The sequence below is a fragment of the Xiphophorus hellerii genome, chromosome 4, assembly GCF_003331165.1.
Source record: "Xiphophorus hellerii strain 12219 chromosome 4, Xiphophorus_hellerii-4.1, whole genome shotgun sequence".
NCBI lineage: Eukaryota > Metazoa > Chordata > Actinopteri > Cyprinodontiformes > Poeciliidae > Xiphophorus > Xiphophorus hellerii.
This window is the reverse complement of record NC_045675.1, coordinates 25,226,461-25,241,293: the sequence shown is the minus strand read 5'-3', so window position 1 is coordinate 25,241,293 and position 14,833 is coordinate 25,226,461. Positions and strand designations below refer to the sequence as shown.

General features: G+C 38.5%; 1 protein-coding gene across 3 annotated transcripts in view; it reads right to left on the bottom strand.

Moving 5' to 3' along the window:
- The window catches only part of uacab (uveal autoantigen with coiled-coil domains and ankyrin repeats b), a 42,034-nt gene that overhangs the window by 17,121 nt on the left and 10,080 nt on the right, over positions 1–14,833 (bottom strand). For 2 of the 3 annotated variants that reach the window (XM_032560343.1, XM_032560345.1), the window contains exon 2: positions 1,279–1,409. In XM_032560343.1, the coding sequence (XP_032416234.1) occupies positions 1,279–1,409 (131 nt within the window). Of the gene's footprint in view, positions 1–1,278; positions 1,410–2,033; positions 2,803–14,833 lie in introns of those variants that run through there. The other variant, XM_032560344.1, reaches the window with a different exon arrangement.

Here is a 14,833-nt window from a genome sequence, read left to right as displayed (position 1 = left end):
GTTATGGGTGGGTCTGCCTTGCCGGGTGGCTGATGCCAGAGGAAAGATGTGAACTGTTTACTCAGCTGGAGGCTGAGACAGAAAGGCTTGGGCTGAATTCATTAGCTGGACACAGCGAGGCTAATCCAAGGCGCAGTCGATCATGTACAGGGGCTAACTGTTTGTAATTAGTTCCTCCTCAGAGGTTCGTGATTACAGGGAATCACCGTTCAACCTTCCCATGTCTGTTTTTGCGAAGGCTGGGATGCCACGGACATGTGCGGTCTGTGTGTGGCCCTACTGAAACTATATACAGACCGTCAAGAGCTGTGATTATGGTTCAGCTTTTTTTTTTTTTTTTTTTTACGTTTTGGACAGACTTTGGTAAAAGCTTGACCTCTTTTCCAAAAATACTGAGTTCATTTGAGTAGATTTACAGTAGAATAGTTCAGATCAGTCTAAACACCAGATATTGAGAATAACTTTGTTTGGGTACAGCCGGTTCTAGTACGATCTGCGATACCGCCAGATACGGTTAGTTGATGAAAGTGGTCAGAAATAGATTCAAACTTGATTACAACAGCAGGCAATTATTGGATGCATAAAGATGTTTATCCAAACAACAGATGCTGATTGGTCCATTAATTAACTCTAATTCCACATGCTGGACCAATAATCAAGATATTCTGGATGGGAAAAAAAGAAACTCTGGTTCCCACTAAACAGCTCTAACCTGGTTCTTCAACATATCAGCTGATCATTTTCTGCAGCTGGGCCTAAATGGATTAGCTATTGTCGGGAACAACGTAGTGGATCTGATGTGACTTGGAAGGGAGTCATTTCCTGCAAGGACTACATAAACAGCCTCTGGTCAGCGTGGTCAAGCTCTCTGTGTCCACAAACATTCCTTATGCCAACTCCCACATTGACCTCAAGTAAGTTGGACAGAAAAAGGGGAAATTCTAAATATAAAAAATAGGCACAAAAACATAAAACTGGAACATATGTCCTTTGCAGGGCAGCTGGATGAAAAGTTTATTATTCAAACCTTGAACATAAATAAAGAGATCAAGTGGTTAGGTAATCATTAAGGAAATTCCACGCTAGATTCCTTATCTGAGGGACAGGATTTGGAATGTCACGTGGTGTGGAGAGAATGGTAATGTTTGGGGTTCTTAATGGGGAGTCTTAACTAAATTTAGGAGTTTGATTGGAACATATAAAGTTGCTTAGCACAAATTTCATCCATTTTGCTTATTACATCAGCATACCGGTGTTTGTGTGCGTTTGTTTACTCACGCAGAGCGTCCCTCCACGTCGAGTTTGGTGGGAATGATGCCCTTCTTGCCAAGAACAGTGGCAACCTTGTCCACCTCGCCACGTTCCACCGCCTTCATCAACCGATCATCGTACTTGTTCCAGTCTGTGTTCTGTCACAAACAACAAGAAACACCATCAGACATGCAGAACCGAATGTGTACTCTCCGCAGAGACTTGATTCAACATGTAAGGAAAACTGCTGCCATATAAGGAAGAAGTCCCTCATGGCTTAATGGGTAAAAGTAAGAATGGGATTTTGGTTTCCAATTCTTTTAAGATTAAAAAAAAAAAAAAGGACATTTGGAAACTTGAAAAGAACAACACGATGTTTGAGTCATTTTGATGCTTTTCCACAGCAACTGCTTGGAACACAAGTTATAGCAGGAATATGCAAAGAATGCGCTGTACAGCAATACCACTCAATCAGCACTGAATCCCATCAACACATGAGTGAAAGATACAAAACATGGGAACAGAGTCCTTCTCAAGGAAAAAAAACATGACCTTTATACTGAACATCCAATCTCAGAACAAACAAACCAAACTTCTAAGAGTAAATAGATTAAATTTAGCCAGTTAACCAATAACCACTAATCTATATGCATGATTAGGTATTCCTTCATTTTATTTCAACTCTGTCTGACTTTACGTAACCATATCTAGAAAATCACAAACCCAGATGAATCGCCTGTAAAAAGAAAATGACTTAAAAGCAACAACAAAAGAATACATACAAAGTGCATGGAGGTGCATTTCAGCCAGCGGCTCATCTTGGGTGAGTGGAGCTGGTCCTTGCACCGTGCTACTGAAAACGTTGCCACTGTTCCGGTTTACAAAATAAAAACAAAAATGAAGAAAAAAATATCTACACAAAAAAAAAAGAACTTCCTTTGTCTTCTCAGTGCACTCAACCAGTGAGTGCAATAACACAGATAAGATAAAAGGATAAGAAGTCTTTCCAGCGGTGACCCACTAGTTCCCCCCGCCCCCTTACTAGAGGCAGAAAAGTTTAATTGTTAAGATTTTCTAAGCATTCCTTAGTTGCTTAGGAGCTCAGCTCGCAATTCCATCACTGCTCAGCAGTTTGGGTGATAGTTAAATGGAGGAGGAGTGAGAGGGGAGGAAGGAATGGAGGTGGAGAAGCAGTAGGGCCAGCCCTGCCAGCACCGGGACCTGCCCTGGCCGGCAACTGCAACTCCTCCTCTGGGGAAGAGTCAGCTCAGCCTGGCTGCCTCTCACCACCGATGGCCGCTGCTCCTACTAAGTCCCCCACCCCCTCCTTGCTTCTCTCCTGAAACCTTCTGCTTAGCTCAGTCTTCTTCTGTTTAAATAATCCTGCTTTCTGGAGTCTTATCTTCAAACGCTACTTGCTTATCAAACCAGACAGTTTCTCCCTTTGCCTCGTCTCTCCGCTGTTCGTGGTTCCAGCTTCCTCACACCACCAAATGGCAAGGTCAGTCAGGCTCAGTGGGGTAAATATGCAAGCTCTCGGAGGTCTAAAATATCCCCCCCTCCCTGGTAAACAGCAGCAGTGCAGACAGCCCTGCAGACTGGTTACCTCTTTATTTTTTGACCCTCCAACCTTTCTGTAGAGACTAATAGGAAGACGGGAGCTAATAATACATTCTGGGCATGCCAGAACAATGAGTAATGGCTTTGGTGTCTTTCATCACTGCCAACATAAAACAAGGCCAGCCAAAAAAATCTTGCTTACATTGCCCCCCCACCTTGCTCCCCTACTGCCTCCAAGTGAAAATATTAATGTCAGGGGAGATCATTTGACGTAGTCTTGGCAAAGACCCTCATAGGACACGACAGAATCATAATAACCTCTAGATAACCCGCTCATCTTGAACAGGGGTCTCTGTAGATCTCCCCAACTCAAATTTAAGGCTTTTAAAAGACCATAAAGAATGGAATTTAATACCTGTATCTCCTCAGAAATGTACAAATGTTGTCCAGCCCACTGATGACAAATTTGCACTTACACATGACGGACACAAAAATGTGAGGTAGCTACTTAGCCAGGGTATTTTAGCCTTAACTGTCACAAGTTACATGCAATGAAGAGGTCTGAGTGACAAAAATTTTGCCTGACAGAACAGTCCCACGAGAAAAACAAGTACACAGAATCTACAAGATTAAATAGTTATGTCAAGACAAAATTTAGGATCTGTGACAACATGTTAAAGGCCATATTACTTTTTTTAATATGAATTTTAAGGATGCAGGGACACACTGTTGAAGACAGAAGCACCGCAATCCATTCTGTAAAGTAGCAAAGCTCAATCAGGCGTTTTACACATAGTCGCACGAAACTTCAACCCCACATCCACAGCTCAACTTCCACCAACTTACTGCGACACAAATTAAAAGCAGAACTTTCACTTTTATGAGGCAAAACTTCTCGGTGGGAAAAATGCACAGACACAGCAACCCCAAGGAAAGGAGAATGCATGGAGGGCCCGTTTAATTTACGCACGGCATCAGCTCCCTGTGGGCTCTGGTTACCGCCTGCTGCCAGACTGGCGTTTACAGAGCAACAGTGATATTCACAAACATGCAAAAAGACCTCCTCCACATGACATGTCATATGAAGAAGTAGGTGTCAACTTACGAAAGCTGCTCACCCTCGCATGGAGACAAAGACGCCAAAATGGCACGTCGCCATTGCAAACGCCGGTCACGTAAATATCTCACACGGGTGCACTTGTGTGTGGATTTGCTTGGGAATCCGTTTATGTACTAGTTAATAATAGGGATGATAGCAACAAGGGCTGGAACAATACTTGTTGCACAAAAGAGGAGTCTAGATACCTCAATGCTTAGGTATCATTTTTAATGTCCTGTGGAAAAAATAAACCGTCATGAACTCATCTTCTGAATAAAGGGTTTTGGATTATGATCAGGATTCTTTTTTTTTGGACACGGAGAACTTAAAAGGTTCTAATAGAGGCAAAAAATGTGATATAGCTAGGCATTATGACAGGTTTTCTGAAGTTTTACTGAAACAACAAAAAGTTCAGCAGCACATTCAATTCAGTTCAATTCAAAAACAATTTCTTAATTCCAAAGAGAAAAAGATGTAGGGATTCTTTCTTTAATTGCCTTTCAAGAATCATTTGAAATGGCTACAGGTGTGGGCAGGAATGATCTCCTGTAGAGTCTGTGTTGCAGCAATATCAGTAAGCCTCTGACTGAAGACCAGTTTGTTTTTGAATTACTATCTTGTGAAGATTGTTACATTAATCCTTCAGTGAATCATCCTACAGTTCATGAGGCTACTAGAGTTAACCTAATAGATAACAGCAGAAGAGATTGCACTTTTCACAAATCTAATGATTAGAATTAGTCCTGAGAAATATGTATTCTGACATACTGTAAGTGCATAATTAAGAAAGATTAGCAAATATTTATCTTGGTGTCTTTTAAAGTATGTGTAAGTACGGTAAGAACTAAATTTGGCAAAACGAACTTCAGCGAAATGACACCGCAATACGCATGACAAAACACAAAAACAGGATCTGAACATAGGATCCATACACCAGTTATTATTCTCTGTGGTTATAGGGGAGATGATTTGAGGGTGGTTTGTCTAATAGAGCAATTGGTCAATTTTGAGGTTGGCTAATGTTTTCTTAAAAACTAATTTAAAATATTCCATAATTGTATATCTAACTAAAAACAGATTTTTACCAATTGCCCTATAGCAGGATAGCAACTTGTGACAATAATCCCACAGAATCAAGTTTCTTTTTATAACCTGTTAAATTAATAGCCGTCTGCATTTATTAACATTATTTATCCAACTGTGAGCTTCTTCTTTGATCAGTGAATCTGGAATTAAATCTTAAAAGTCCTGGTGCTTTGTGTAGCAGATGTAGTTTGTAACCCTTCTTAAACAAACATTACCTGCTTGTTCCCATTATAGATAGAATAGAGCCCTGTACTGGTTTTACCAAAGTCCACGTTTAATCCCTTGTTTTATTGTACATGTATTCTCATTTTTGATTTGTTTTCATTTAAAAGGGTGTCCCACAAATTACTTATCACCTCATTCCAACAAATGGATTTTAGTTTCAACTTATTTTGCCAAAAAATGTGCATAAGACTCGTTTCATTTTGAGAATTTTATTTTTTCTCTTGGGGGAAAAAACTGCTTAGTACAGATACTGTAATGGTATTCATCCTATACAAATGACACAAAAACATTACCTAAAGCTTCTATTTTAAACAGAATGACCTTTGAGACATAACATCACCTGACACTGCATAAGGTAGCTTAGGTCCCTACCTGTCTTCACTGATTATTCTGGTGTCTGTTAATACTTCACTTAGAATTCCTTGTCAACCTCACTTCAGATTTGCCCCCACTTGACAGGCTGTACATCTTTTCCAACACCTCTTTTTCCTCCCCCTCCCAGCTACCAGACGCCCTAATGGGTGTCTAATATCCTTACAGATGAAATCACCAGCAGAAAATATCTAACTGGTCATGACAACAGACCGAAGCCAAATCCAAAACATAAAAACTACACGCAAATGTGTTAGATGATAGTTGTGTTCAGCAAAATGAAATGACTGATACGGTCTTAAATTATGAGTGAGAGGATGATAGTTATCACGGGAGACATCTGCAAAGAGACATTAAGTCATATAATCTAAACCCTTTGACATGTATAAGCAAAGTACTTAGGCACTAAGTTTTTTTTTTGTTGAAAAATACAAAAATTATATTAATACTTCACAACAATGGCAAAAAGGGAATACCCACATTCCATCAAGAATGAATCAACATTTTTAAGAAATATTTTATTTAAAAAAAAAATGAATTAACCAATTTACACCAGAGATCAGTAGGATTCCTAAGTGTTTACAATGATTATTTAACACCAATATGTGTCACCAAAAATAAAGGTGTTGGGCCTACATTTACTCCACACCAATTAGACACAAAGAAAGAAGCAAAGTGTGGAAACGTTGGCTGCTATGAAATTTACGAGTTGAAATCCCACTCTGCACAATTAACCCTTTCAAACATTGGTAACACCAAACCTGTGAACACTTGGGTTGTTAATTATCTAGCTCTTCAGCTGGCAAACCTGTCTTTCTCAGGTTAGTGTTAACTCAGCTACAACTAACTAGCAGAAGGCTTTGTTTTGAAGTCTTCCAAGATACTTAGGTTATGAAGGTTGTCACTGGTGTAATTTTTTCCTCCAGAAATTAGTGCCTATTGTTGAGCACTGTCCAATGACAAGAAAGTCATGCACAGCCAGGATCAAATGAAAATACTTTAAAATAAATACTCATTTATGATGATTTAATAGTTTTTGAACTTGTGCAATTTCACCACAAAGCTATTAAGAAGGTACAAAATCCACTAAGGAAAAATAATACGAAACTAAAAGTCACTGGGTTTCATAAAAATTACTAAAAATAAGATTTGCAACAAGTCATGCCCCAAGCTAATACAAAGTCAAAATTATCACCAAATCAGAAATTATTTAGATTTAAATTACTAATCTGGCATCAACTGAAATGCCTGTAAAGTTCTTATAGGAAATTTAGTTGGAAAGATTGATCAATACGTCCAAATGATGGTGCGCTGGTAAAATACAGGCTATGTCACTCTCTAACCAACATGAGCTAAATCCTATTTGCAAAACTAGAGATAAGCTCGGGTGGCTCCAGGTCAGTTTGGGTCTTTATCAATTCATTTCCTTATTTTTTATTTTTTACAAGGGACTCTGACCTGTGGAAAAACCCCAAGTGACCATTGAGCTTGTGGATTGTGCTAGTCACGGTTTGAAATTTCTATGCAAAAGATGAAGCATAGAAGCACTTTGCTTGTACAAAGTGCTGTTTGAGCACAACAGCACTTTGTTTGGACAGCTGAAGTTTGATGAATTATTATTGTGAAAAATATATATAATAACGCTTCAAAATAATTTTGTATGCATCTGTTGGACGTGCATAAGACGAAAAACAAGTATGCTGAAGAAAACAGGGAAATCAGTAATATGCATAAACAAAAGTTCTATTTAGTTAGTGTGATCTGATGTTCCCTTCCAGTACACTAGAGGGTGCTGTTTTATGTAGACAGGTCAAGAAACTGGCATAGCAGAAGAACTACTGTACATGCTATTATAAAACATAAACCACCTGTATCTTGGAAAATGCTTATCATTAACATAGGACTACATAAAACCTCTATATCTAACTGGTCATCTCTAAAAGATGCCGGAGTAGTTTTGCTTTAAAATATTTACCTTGAGTTCATTTGACTTATTTTTGAACGAGAATGTATGCTTTATTTTTTATGACTAATAACGTATCAGAAAATGGTGTTATGGTCATAAAACACCATATTTCTTGCAAAGCTAATCTCAGTTTTGTTTGAAAACTGAAATGTTACTTTTCCGACAGACAATATTCTTAAAGTTTTGACCAAGTAGTTTATTTGACCAAAGCTGTGGATTTTGTTGATTTAAGTAAAAATAATTATTATTTCAATGAAAACAATTTAAACTCCAGGTACCATATATTGTGTAAAAAAAACTAAAACTAGTATTACTAGGACAGAGTCTTTGTGACTTTAAAGACATGCTCAGAAATGACTCCAGTCACTGCTTTCTAATTTTATCATTTATCTCCACAGAGATACCTGCTTGTGACATTACACATAGCTGCATGCTGTGTGAATACCTCAGTGACAATTTGATTTATTGGTGCAATATACCACCATGGAAGTTAATGGCTAATACTCCAGCAGAGTTCAGAGTTACAGAGATCCTCAAATAGCATAAACTGTGCCTCAGAAATCTCCACACATTATGTGAATCGCAGCTGTTGCCAAAGAAAGGTGAGTGAACATACAAAACATGCAAACAATTAAAAATACAAAAAAAATTTTTTTTAAAAGCAATCCTGAGAAACAGGAGGACATTTAACATCCAAGATTATGGTGATGGCACGCAGAAAACACTTTGTTGAATATGTTGCAACACATTGCGTGTGAATTGGGGAAAATGGTAAGTGTGCCTTTAAATACGTAATCGATATGACATACTTCCCCTTTTGTGCCACACTGCGAGCCTTTTTCATTCAACTGGGATTTTCTCTGACTGCCGTTTGCAGTTTTAGACCCTGCCCCTTTACGCACATCCCTCTGATCTATGACTGAAGACCTGTGAACTGTGCGCAACTGTCTGGGCATGTTGTGTGTAACTGAAAACCCCCTGGAGTAAAAACAAAAAGGGCGGAGGAGGGAAAGACTGGGAGTGTGTGTGAGATAAACAATGTGGAGAGGAGTGCAAAGGATAGGTGTGAAAGTGACTAGATCTAGCAGGCTTGCATTCGATCTGTCAGTAAGGGACAGGTAAGTCGATGCTACAGAGAGAAAGTCTCTTTTTGGATTAGGTCAGGTGCAAACTGATGTCCCAGACCAGGTGTCAGGTTTTTGGTATGCACATCAAGTAGTGGCCATAGGCAGCTATGACAGACCCATTTACCTGGACTGAAAGTAGAAGAAGAGACTGCCACACCCTCTGGTGGTGGACAGAAAAACAACAAGTTTAGTCCATCAAATCGACTGTACGAGGATGGATGGACAGATGGAAGTCTTATGATTGCCAGGTTCTATTTCATTTGCCCAACTGGGTGATTCCTGGTGAATCCCTGTAGACATTCTAACTTGGGTTGCCCACAGACCATAAATGGAGACTATTCATCAATCCATCTGCCAGGTCACACACTTTTGGATGACTTGTGACCCAGAGGGCAAAGCTTTTCCGAGCTATTTTCTCTTTGCTTCCGAGAGCAAGGCAGGAGATCAGCTCTCCAGTTGCCCAAACACCATGAACTATGCCCTGCCAGTTTGCCAGTCGAGATAGCCTCAGCATAATCATAAAAACAAGAAGGCTGTTGTATGCTAACCGTAAGTCTAGAAAGACTGAGAAATTAAAAAGGCAAAATTTTTGTGTGCCTTTTACAAATCTGATCTAATCACCTGAGTTTGCCACATGCGGACTCCAATTAAGCTGTAGAAACATCTCCAGGATGATCAATGAAAACAGAAGGTACCTCACCTAAACTTCAAGCTGCAGCTTCAAACTACATAAATGTTTCACATTGTCATTAAACAATGTTGAGGTGGTAAATTCTTTTGGAATATGATGAAATATAACAAAATGTGGAATAAATGAAGCACTGTGCATACTTCCTGGAGGCATTGCACAGTTTTTCAAAACTTGTATTAATTGTTATGCTTTATGACATCTGTGTAAAAAATATCTTCTTCCAATACGATGTTTTAGTTTTTACAACACATACAACTGGTATGAATTGCAATGATAATGTTTATGTGGCCACCTTATGGGCACATTTCAATGTAGATCCAAAATTAGAGTATATAAAATTACATAATTAATTTCTAACAGTTGGAAATAAAAGACGCTTTAATAATAACCAAGGTATGTGTTATGTTGTATGATGAGGAGAACACTGCTTCGCAAACTTATGAATGAGATTATAGTACCAGTTTAGGTAATATTTTTAGGTCACACTTTCTTATTATTATAATTGAACAACAATTTTCCCCTCCAGAAGAAATAAACTTGCAGCATAATGGGTTTTGGTTGGCTTGGCTGCTGCTTTTGTTGATTTTGTCCCAGCTGGGTTTGGTGATGTACAAAATAAATAATAATAATAATAATAATAATAAAACAATGATGAAGTAGACAGAGCTGGAGGCAATAAAAACCAGACAAGAAAAACATCCTGACACAAATGGAGGAAAAAAAAACCTGTAGGAAGTTAATAATATAACAATTACCTTAAAGATGTAAAATACAAAACACGATTTGAATTTCTATTTTCAGGACGGGTTTGTAAGGCAAGAGGACAATAAATATGGGCATATCTACCATTCATGTTTACACATGTGAAAGTGTTATTTGGCTAATATAAATATTCTGAAGAATGAGGGCTGTTGTGAGCTCATCTCAAGAAAATGATGAGACTATAGAGGGGTAAAAGAAAAACAATACTTTGCCCGTGTTTGGTTACACAAGCAAATATTTGGGCATGCTGGTGCTTGACACTTCTACAGCCAGCATTCACAAGTCATCAGATGCAGACGGACATAGAGGTATGTGACTGAGAGGGGGGGTAGGTTAAACTGGTACTGTTTTTATTGAGATTAGCTCAAAGGTGGTGTTCTACTATTGGATATTTTCCCTCTTTCTCTGCCTTGGTAAACTGCTTGTTCCAAGTATGTAGCACAAAATTCATAGACTAATGTAGTCAGCTAAAAAAGTATATATAGAAAAAAGCTTCTTGAGAGAAAAGAAGAACAATGACATTCTTTTAAAAAATAAAATAAAATGTTCAGGGTGAATATTCTTAGAAATCAGAGGTTCTTGAATATCCTGGAATTTATAAAGCAGGTCTGGACTTGCCTGAAAAATACTTGCTTTCTTACTTCTGACCATTTTCTAATGAAAATCTCTTTCCAAATCTCAACATGTCTTTAGACAAGATTAACTTTAAATGCAACATTGTTTCTCTACACCATTTCTTGCTATTTATAAAAAACTTTCCTCTCATTTTACTTTTTTTCTATAACAAATATCAAAGAAAGATGTCTAACTTTGAACAAAGTAGTGTCATCTCACTTATCTCATTTAGTGACGGTGTTTCAAAAAGGTTACTTAGAAATATTTCTAAACCCTGTTTTGTTTATGGAGATGATGTGAACTTGAATCATTTTGGCACATGTCATTTTAATGGATTAAAAACACAGCATTGCAGCCAACACCCTAAAATGGTTCACTGAATTTTGAAACAGAACTGCCTTCACCCCAAGAGGCACAAACATGGTATAACATGTTGGACATGCATCTGTGAAATGTATGCTTACTGTTAAGCATCAATGCTGACAAGACGCAGAATAGTTACTTATCAACTTGAGGGTAGTACGACCTGTTCCTAGGACTTAAACAGTTTGCATTTTACCATCAGAAACTTGGGAGATAAAATACTTTGCATTAACTCTATGCTCTAAAGAAGTGGTCCCTATTCCCCAGGCCACGGACCGGTACCAGTCCGTGGACCAATTGGTTCCGGGCCGCACAAGAACTAATTAAATATTTCAGTTTTATGTATTATTTGAGTCTGGAGGATCTTTCATTTTGAAAATCTTTTAACCGGATTCTCTCAGTTACGTCTTGCGCACCAACATTGAGCCCACAAGCAGCAAAATAAGTAAGAAACAGATCAGATGTCTTTGGAAAGTTTCTTTGCGAAGGGAAAAAAGCCCCAAAAAGAGACAGGAGAATGGATTTATCCCGGTAGGTGATTCCCACATTCAAAGCCCACTCTGCATGATATGGTGGCCGGCTCGCTAATGAGGCAATGAAGCCTTCAAATTGCTTCACCACATAGAGACCAAGCACCCTGTGCAGAAGCAACACTTTGGGTGTCATTGTCTCTCATCACTCCCAGATGGGACCGTCTCGTTGCAGAGAAACAAGCTCAGGGCTTCCATTAGTCGTCGTCGTGAGTTAAAATTTTCACAAAAGTAAAATGTTCGTTTTTGTGGAGCATCTGTATCTTATTTTGAAGGTATATGTAAACGTTACCATAGCGACCAGAGTCAGAGAGCGTTAGGGCAGTGGTCGAGACAAGACGAATAGAGTTTGTGAGTTTTAGATCTGGTTCACACGGCACGATTTAAGGATTGTCGGATGATTTTCCAAACCTCTGTCTTGACCGGTCCGCGGTAATAAAAAGGTTGGGGACCACTGCTCTAAAGGCACAGAGTAGGTCTATTATACAGCAGGAAAACCTTTATACTACTGAACATATGACAATATTTATTACGATTTCTCCACAATTTCCTGATGCTTTTCTCTTTCTTCACAATGTCCACAATAATCTTTAGCACCTCTGCCACAACAAATATACTTCAAAGACCAGCGATATTATTAGAATGTCAAATTTGCATGCATCAAACTTAAAATCTATAATCCAACCAAATACCACATCTTCGCAGTCATTTGCAACTTCAGGCAGTGGTATTGTAATAAGTGCGATTCAATATACTATGCACCAAAACATTTAGAGGGAGCATTGAAGCAGCAGAACCCATCCATCCATCCATCCATTTTCTGTTCACCCTTGTCCCTAATGGGGTCGGGAGGGTTGCTGGTGCCTATCTCCAGCTACGTTCCGGGCGAGAGGCGGGGTACACTCTGGACAGGTCGCCAGTCTGTCGCAGGGAAGCAGCAGAACCTGGAAGTCCAAATTCGCAGCCTGGTTAAGTTTTACATTGGTTTGGAGGGTCAAGTTTCTTTGTGCCTAGAACATAACTGCTGTAAAAACCTTCATAGATTAATGTTTGATGGAGCTAATTCCTTTCATTGTTATGACAGCGGCTGCAATTTCCCCTCCTCAGCAGGCTCGTGGAGTCCTTTATGTGATTGAGGAAGTGCCCTTCAGCAGAATGCACTCCAAATCTGTTAATGTTAAAACATTTCGACAGTGTTATGAGTCTGATTTATCTGTAGCATAGACTGTAACGGCTATGTAACAATTACAGTTTTACATTTTATTGTTCATTCCCACATATTTTCCTCTTGATTTATGTTTGCAGCACTTCATCAACTTTTGCTATGTGGCATGTATTTTCAGCAAACAGGTATAATTCAGTATGAGTTAAAACACCATGTAAAACAATAGTTATTTCGGTAGCACTGTTTTTAATTTTTGGTGAGGTTATTCTAAGGTTGCGCCCTCTAAACGGCATTCTAAAAAGCATGCCAGGTTCAGTTTTGAATTTTTCTACATCATCTGGCTTCTACATGAAAACCAGAGGTGGCAAAACAAAATGCTACCTTGCATGTAAAATGAAGTAAATACATCGAATTGTAAAATGCTGTTTCAGTTTGACTGTAGCCTACTGACAAAAAAAAAAAAAGCAACACTGTCACTTGAACTAAGCTTCTGGACAATTTAATCCAGAATTTAGTTTTGTTTTACATCACATTTTTTCATAGCTTAGAGACTCTTAAAAAAACAATCTGGAGGGAGAAGAAAGCATGCAAACAGAGAGAGAATGGTTTAAAGAGGCTTTATCTGAGCCAGTTTGTTCCACATCAGCAAAATCTTTGTGCTCCTGTTGCTCAGCATGACTGGTTGTATGTGCAAGTTTGTGTGAGAGAGGAACAGCTGATGTCAGCCCAAGCCCACCCAAACTCAGTCAGTAAATTCAGTCCCCTATCTGACGTCCCCTTCCTCCAACACCGGTTATCTCTCTCTAAATGATACAACAAACACTGATGGCTCGATTCACTCACACAGCCTGTCTCGGTTGATGATGCCGTAAAAATCAAATATAACAATCGGAAACGCACGGAGCAACTTTATCACAACATGCACATTTGTGTTCCCCGGTGACCCTGGCATGACTGAGCTCTGAGCTCCATTTAGCCCAGGACAGGCACAGCATGGGAACACAGACAGGCAGCTCTGCTGAGATGACCTCACGGCAGCTCCCATGGAGCCAGACCTTAATCCTAAAAATCATACGTCGCTCGACTGCCACTTAATGCTCAGCCAAAACAACATTCTGCCAATTATATACTTGTGCAGATCCTCGCTTACAGTTTGCTCCCTATTGTCCATATCTGTCCTGGCACTCAAAATAGAGCTACCAGGAATTGTTAATGTAATAATCAATGAGGTTGGCTGTAATAATTGGTCAACATAAATATTTTCAGTCTACAAAAACATTTTTAGGAATTTATTTTACTTTCTTAAACTCTCAGCAAAAGTAGAAGTTATTTTTCTAGAAATTATTGTGTGTGCTGAGAAGCTCCCCATGAACGTGGGCTGCATGAGTCAGTTTGCTTTATCTGTCCAATCGTATGGCGGGTTAGAAATGTTTTTCGAAGTTCTTAGAGATTGAATTTAGTTAAATTTCATGGTATGATAACACTGAATAAATATATCGCTTTAAAAACACACCCATTAAGCAAAAACGTATAACATTATCTAATTTGCTTTTAAAATAAACATGTTTATTGAATGCCCCCTGCTAAAATAACATTATGTTGCAGAAAAGTCTATGACTTTCATTTGTTGTTACTGAGAATACAGTGTGCAGACTCTGGCTGTCATAGTCAACACATTACAAATATTTTTTTGGAAGTAAAAACATTTAGGAAAGAAAATCAATTAAATGCAGCTTCAGCCAAATTAACAAAACCAAATAAATAAAACAAATATTCTGGGGCAGCTTAAACAAAAGAACATACTAAGAGAGTTTGGAACACCAGAGAAAAATTGAATAAATATTTGATTAATTTAGGAATAGTATTTAAGTAAAAGTGATTACTGTATAGAATATTATCACTTCTTGATAATCTGCTCCTTATGGAATAACATTCAAAGCTTATATTAGCTTTGAATAACATTCAAAGCTTATATTAGCTTTGAATGTTATTCAAAGCTGGGTTCAGTCAGTCTGAACGTT